The sequence below is a fragment of the Clupea harengus genome, chromosome 14, assembly GCF_900700415.2.
Source record: "Clupea harengus chromosome 14, Ch_v2.0.2, whole genome shotgun sequence".
Classification (NCBI taxonomy): domain Eukaryota; kingdom Metazoa; phylum Chordata; class Actinopteri; order Clupeiformes; family Clupeidae; genus Clupea; species Clupea harengus.
The window spans coordinates 20,677,110-20,684,609 of NC_045165.1; the positions used below are offsets into that span (position 1 = coordinate 20,677,110).

At 49.2% G+C, this 7,500-nt stretch overlaps 1 protein-coding gene across 5 annotated transcripts in view; it reads right to left on the reverse strand.

Annotated features, from left to right (window-relative positions):
- Window positions 1-7,500, reverse strand: part of aqr (aquarius intron-binding spliceosomal factor) — a 73,419-nt gene that overhangs the window by 5,899 nt on the left and 60,020 nt on the right. For all 5 annotated transcript variants that reach the window (XM_031579804.1, XM_031579806.2, XM_031579807.2 and 2 more), the window contains exon 32: window positions 2,851-2,936. In XM_031579804.1, coding sequence (XP_031435664.1) covers window positions 2,851-2,936 — 86 coding nt within the window. The remainder of the gene's footprint in view (window positions 1-2,850; window positions 2,937-7,500) is intronic.

A 7,500-nucleotide genomic window follows, 5' to 3' on the forward strand; every position in this document is an offset into this window, starting at 1 on the left:
CTTCGGATCAACAGATACTCAGGAGGACAAGACGACCAAGTAAACAAGATAAAAGTGAAATTGCGGTGGTTTTTCTTTTTCCTGGAATGTGGGGAATTAGGTTGGCATGGCAACCTAAGTGCCCAGGTCACACGCTAGTCAGCAGATCCACCCTGATTGAATGAGCAGAGGAATGCCGGTCTAGGACGTCTCGCCTCATCCGGTCGATTCTCTCCCCTTGTACCCCTGTTCCCTTCAGAGCGGACAGCGCTGAAGTCCTCTGGAAGTTCCACACAGACTGCGCGCTCGCTGCTGTAGACAATGCACTCTCTATTCTCTGCTCGTCTCAACGGGAGCTTTATCAGATCATATCGGCTTAAAACACCGAACAAAACACCACTCGTGCCTGCCGCTAGGCTTTGTGTTGGAGATGGTTATCCTACTCTCTCCACACACACACACACACACACACACACACACACACACACACACACACACACACACACACACACACACACACACACGGGTACAGGCAGTAAAATTCTGGCACAGCACAGACATTCAGTAGCGTTTCAAAGGCTGGATGGGTCTATTCACAGAGAGCCAAATTGGCCAATGAGGCGACACGACTGTAATGGCTTATAAGAATAATCGCAGAAAAATAGAGCACAGATAACGGGAATGAAGTGAGTGAGTGTGTGTGTGCGTGCGTGCGTGCGTGCGTGCGTGCGTGCGTGTGTGTGTGTATATGTGTGTGTGTGTGTGAATGCGTGGGCTTTTTGTGTAAGAACTATAAGTGTGCGTGTAAGTTGACATGTATGCATGTATGGGAGAGCAAGTGCTGTGCAGGGATGTGAATGTGAATGCAGGGGATGGTATGTGCATTGTGGGAGATCTGAGGGAATATTAATATGTGTGCAAATTAAGACAAAGTCTCAGCCAACTCAGTCACACACACATGTATACACATGTATACACACACAGCACAGTCACATACCCACATGTACACACAACCACCTACAACCACCTACACACACACACACACACACACACACACACACACTCACACACATATTCACCTATACACACACACACGCAGACACACACAGAAACTCTTATACTCACAGCAGATTACCAGACTTGTAGCCTTTACGGTGGCAACACAGGTCTGGCAAAGACACACACTGCCCCCAGTGACAAGAGCCAATCAATGCTGGGACTAATTAAGCCATCCCAGAGTATCTGATCCAGGAGGACCATTACTCAGGGCAACACAACTCTCTCCTCAGCAGACAAAACTAAAGCAGAACCTAACGGGATCAGTCAGTCCTGGAAGCTGTTGTTCCAACCAGCGTAGGCTAGTGTAGGATCTAGCTGGGAATATGTGGGCTTTAGGTATATGAACTGGAAGTGTACATGTACAGGAGTAGGTGTGCATGTGTATGAGAAAGAGAGTGTATATGAGTATGTGGTGCATTGATGGGTGTATGTGTCTGAATGTGACAGGATGGGCATGTGAATGCAGGGGGTTGAATGTGTGTCAGTGAGAGATATGTGTGAATATGAATGTGTGTGCACATATGGAGAGAGTAAGTGTGTGTGTGTACATGTGCAAAAGTGTGTGTGTGTGTGTGTGTGTGTGTGTGTGTGTGTGTGTGTGTGTGTGTGTGTGGGGAGCGTAGCTGCTTTTAGTGACATTAAGCTAAGAGAGCACAGCAACAAAGCCATCACTTATGCATCAACCTAGGCCCCTCATCCACACAAGCACCCTGTGTGTGTGTGTGTGTGTGTGTGTGTGTGTGTGCGGCACAGCCGACGATCCCACGAGAGCTCTCAAACACACTCATTACCGCGGCCTGCTCCGCCATCCATCAGACACTGACGATTTCCACCGCCACCCGTCAGCAACACACACTCCAAACAACACACACTCCAACCCGACACACACTCCAAACTCCCTGCGTGCTTCCGAAGCCTCGGGTATTAAATATGAGTTGCATCAAAAATGCAAGACGCCGCGGTGGTATCGGCACTCTCCGTCTGGAGCTGGAGGCAGGAATCAGGGCGAGGAAACTTTGGGGGGCGGGGGTGTTGACTTGGCGTGGGTTAGGGTGTGGAGACGTAGAGTGTGTGTGTGTGTGTGTGTGTGTGTGTGTGTGTGTGTGTGAGGTGCAGGCATCGGGGGCTTTCAAGGTCTCGTTAGGAACACTGAGCGTCTCTTTGTTCTGAGCTCAGCACACGCTCAGCCCTTACAAAGCATCGGCAGACACCCTGACGAAGCAGAGAAAGAGGCTCCGCTGTCGTCACCCCACCACACACACGCACACACACTCACACTCACTAAACACACACTTAGAAGAACACACACACTCTGGCACACACATACACACACTCCTGCTGAAACCATGCTCTGGGTCTGGGCCTTCAGATGAAGCCGAGGAAAAGGGAAATAAAATACAAAAGGCCTCCAGGGCTCCAATATCACCTTTCAGAGGAAAGATGCAGGGAAGGACCAGTCCTCTGGGCCATAGGAGGGTATGTGTGTGTGTGGGTGTGTGCGTGTGTGTTAGAATGAGTGTGTGTGTGTGTGTGTGAGAGAGAGAAAGATGGAGACAGAGGGTGTGGTGTGTCCGAGAGTTTGTGTGTGCATGGGGAGACGGAGAGAGAGGAAGAGAATGTGTGTGTTAGAGTGTGTGTGTGTGTGTGTGCGCAAGAGAGAGGGAGAGGGAGAGAGAGAGAGAAAGAGAGACATTGTGTGTGTGTGTGTGTGTGTGTGTGTGTGTGTGTGTGTGTGTGTGTGTGTGTGTGTGTGCGCGAGAGAGGGAGAGAGAAATGGTGTGTGTCTGTGTGTTTTTTTAGGAAAGTGCTTACCTCAAGTGTCCCACAGCTTTGGTGCGCACCAGTGAGAGGATGATGTAGTCATTCTGCTGACCCTGGAAGCGGTCCACTGTTGTCACCTACAAGAGAACATCCATTACTTAGTGCAGGCTATTCACCCCGCAGGCACACAGGAGACTCAGCTCCCTCTCATTCCATCTCTCTCTCTCTCTTAGTCTCTATCTCTTTCCTGCTCTCTCTCACACTCTTTCCCTTTCTCTCCCTCTCGTTTAGTCTCTCTCTCTCACACTCTTTCCCTTTCTCTCTCTCTTTTAGTATCTATCTCTTTCTTGCTCACTCTCTCACACTCTTTCCCTTTCTCTCTCTCTCTTTTAGTCTCCATCTCTATCATGCTTTCACCCTCCCTTGTGCTCCCTCTCTCCTTCTCTCTTTTCCTTCACCACTCACTCTATTTCCCTTTCTTGCTCTCCTTCTCTCCTTCCTCTGCCTACCAGTACTTCTTCTCTTAAAGAGGATTTAGATGTGGATGTTTAAGAGGCTGTGCTTGTGTTTGGCTGGGTTGGCAGCTTTGCTGGTTTGTAGTGGTCTGTTATCGGCGTGCAGCACGCAGGCTGGCAGTGTGGTAGGGATCAGGCTTTGGGGACGGGAGTGGGGGGGGGGGGGGGGGGGGGGGCTTGAGATACTTATTTCCATCTTTGAACTTGGAAAGATGGATGATGAGTTATCAGGCTCAGAGTGAGAGTGAGCGACTGCATCAGCAAAGTGCAACATGACTACTGCTGTCATTATTCTGCGCAAAGTGCAGGCCCATACTGTCAAGCACACTGTGATACCAACCTCAGTATGTCAGAAGACACTTTCAGGATTTTATTTAGATTTCACTACTGCTTGGCCAAATGCTTCAAGACATCTTACACTGGTGAAATTAGTAAATGAAAGAAAACGATTCATAGAAATGTATACACTAACGAAAACAAAATTATGAATACTATATTCCATTTCTACTAATAGATGCCACTACAAAAACTACACACTTCGCCTTTAAAGCAGACCCCATCATCACATTGGTGGTCTTAAAAGCCCTGGAGGAGCTGTGACCTAAACTGGGACCAACGTCCAATCCACGGTCACTTATCCCACTGCCCCTCTCTCTCTCTCCATCTCTCTCCACCGTGTCTCTCCTTGTGTCTCTCCCCGTCTCCCATTGCCCGTCTCTCTCTCACTAATTACCTGTCTCTCTACACTCTACACTGTAAATAATAAAAGACCTAAGCCCTTCCCATACCACCTCACTTCCTCTGAATGCCCATTTGGTCCTGTAGCGGAAACTGCCTCCATCCTGTGTAGGGTGTGCTGGGGCCAGTCGGTGTAACGTCACGTTTTTGTGTTGCGTGTGTCGACGGTGGCGTTTACAGCGGGGAGTATGTGTGACAGTCAACGGTGAGGAGTTTCATCAAGCCACACAAATGTGTGCGTGAGTCCAACACAACACAGTCGCCGCTAACAAACAGGGATGAATTAATCATGGCTTTCCTCTCTCTATGGCTCTGGGGCTCCTTGCCTTTACGGTCTTACCAGACAAAATGAGAGAGAGGGAGAATGTTTTTTTTAAAGTGGCGGGAGAGAAAGAGAGCAAGAGGGAGTCTGTGAGAATGAGACACAAAGAAAGACATAAAGAAAGAGAGAAAAACCAAAGGGGAGTGGGCACGAAACAAAGAGGGTCAAATGTTTATTTGCGGCTCCCTGTTGCTACACAAAACAGGTGCAGCACCAGAAGCAACAATATGTCGCCCCAGCGATGGCGTGAGGCATCGAGAAACTGTCTCTTTGGATTCGCCAGCACGACATAACAACCACCCCCCCCACACAAACACACACACACACCGGGTGGCCTTGCTTCACCCATATGCATCACCAACCACCCCATCCCCACCCCCCTGTACTTCCCCTCTCCAGCGCCCTCTAACCCACGCTTGCCAAGGCCTCGGGCACAAACAAGTGGCCTCGGGGGCAGCAGCTCAGAACCCCCCCCCCTTCACTGGCCCCAAGGCCCGGCAACTCTACTCAGTTTAGCTCGCCTCTGAAGGGCTAAATATGCCACACCATTTCATCCCAAAACACTGCTGTCATTTTTTCTTTTTTCCTTCCTTCCTTCCTGTCTTTCTTTTTTTGTTGTTGTGTTTATTCCTCTTTTTATGCTGGCATGAAGGATCTCAGAGGCTGAGCGGTTGTGCATCTTTATGAGTAATTTATGCCACTTCCAGGGGTCATTACATCATCGTGCGCACCACCGTGGGCACCATGGCGAAGGGAGCCATGACGATCCCTCTGGGAACACAAGAGCAGTCATTCCACATCCCACCACTTAGCAGACCTGCTCTGTGTGTGTATGTGTGTGTGTGTGTGTGTGTGTGTGTTTTGGAACAAGTTAGAGAGACTGTGTGTATATGACCTCAAAAAAAAGACAGACTATTTGTGCGTGTGTGTGCCTGGGTGCGTGTGTGTGTGTGTGTGTGTATGTGTTTGTGCATGCACATATTTTGCGTGTGCTTTGTAATTGTGCCTGAATCTATGAGTGTGTGTGTGTGTGTGGTGTGTGTGTGAGACAGAGAGAGAGAGAGAGAGAGAGAGTAAGAGTGAGTATGAGGACATGTTTGAAAATGAACATCTATGCGTGATAAGAGATAGACCCTAATTGTATTGATTGTAATTGTATTGGCCAACACACAAAGTCTGCCCCCACGTGACCTAAGGCTAATTTAATAACTTGGCAGAATCATTTAGCTAATTCCATAAGATGAGTACGATTCTAAGCGCAAACATGGGTGGCCCAGTAGAATGCACCCTGCTTTTTTTTCAAAGAAATTAGCAGATATAAGTATCCCCGCCTATTCTCACTGCGCAAATGCTGATGTGTGAGAGGACATCTATGCGTGATGAGATCTAGGGCCTTATTTCATTGATCAGCAAGTGCCAACGAGCAAAGCAATGAGCAACAAGCAATGTCCATCGTGCATGAACTAAAGCTGATGTAATAACTTGGTAAAAAATCATTCAAATTCATTCAGGGTGCAAGATCCTAAGCACAAATATGAGTGGGTCATTGCAATGCTCCCACACGCCATGCAATAGTTTTAGTTCATGTGCAACAGACTTTGCTCGTTGCTTCGCTCACTGCCCGTCAATTAAGGCCCAACGTGTGTGTGTGTGTGTGTGTGTGTGTGTGTGTGTGCGCGTGTGTGCGTGTGTGCGTGTGTGTAAGAGAGTGAGTAACGGTGGAATCTGTGTGTGTGTGTGTGTGTGTGTGTGTGTGTGTGTGTGTGTAAGAAAGTGACTAACTGTGGAATCTGTGTGGCTCCAATAACAATGCCTATTAAAACCCACACGGCTGGACTCGTTTCATTCTGCCTTCCTCTTTCCTTCCATGTATCCCTTTCTTCCCTTTCTCCTCTCCTCTGTCTCTGCTCTCCTTCCAGCTTCCCTCTCTCGCCATCTGTGTTTTCATAAAGAGCAGAGTCCTCCTCCTGTGTGTGATATTTATGGGTGTGGTTCTAGGGGTGCTCTGACATGCGGACCTCGCCGTCACTCAGGGCCTGAATTACGCTGCGCCACACTGAGGCTACAGCGCTTAATGACCCCATTTTTCACACACGCACACACACACACGCACGCACACACACACACGCGCACACCACTTCGTTAGAGAGACCACCAACACATTCACACAAAAATGGTGGACAAAGCATACGTGAACCATACATATATGTACAAAATGATGACTCCGGTGTGCACCGCCCCACCCCACCCCAGCTGCCTTCCTCGCTTCTGCAGAGGATCCCATCAATGTCAGACTAATCCAGCAGCGGCCCCACGCAGAGGTGGTCCCACGCAGAGGTGACCGCTCGCTCCCCAGCCGGTCTGCATTAATGGCCTCTTTTCGCATTCATCAGGGACCCCTCCAACCCAATTAAGGTCTGAGGCTGGGGCAGAGCAGATGTGTAAAAGCGACTGCATTTGGTCATAAACCTTTGCTGATGGCAGGGTAGGGGCAGGTAGGGGCGACCGGCAGGGTGATCACACAGTAATCCATCCCTACTCAATTGTCTCTCCTGTAGTAAGCGAGAAGACGAGAGCTCGTTTGGGGGGGATGCAGTCTGATGCGGCACACGTGCCACTTGCAAATGCGGTGCCCTTAATGCGAACACGTATGCGGCGCTGCGCTGCGGTGTGGCATTTCTGCTGCAGCTCCAGGCTTCAGCAACCTCCTGGTGGCTGGTCCAAAAGCACAGCACACAGGTCTCTACATCCAGACATGTGATTGGTTGCATGCTTATGGTGGTGCAAAACGCTAGTGTCTCATTGGTCAGAGCAGCCCTGGAGGAGGGGCAGTGAAAGGGTGGTTACCAACATACTACATATATCAGTGGTGTCAGGTTGGACGATATTACTGTATAATTCTGGGGGTCTTCTGACCGATATAACATACAGTATGTAGTGCAACACCAGTGTCTAAGTACAGGCATGCAGCACGCTGCAGTGTGTGTTTGGGTAGCACACAAACCAGCAACCCAAAGTATCCCAGGCAGATAGTGAGCAACTGTTCAAACTGTTTGAAATTCGTTGATTTAGTCTTTTCACTGCTGCTGGTTTGTGCACTAAGCCAACACTCCTGGTTGTGAGACG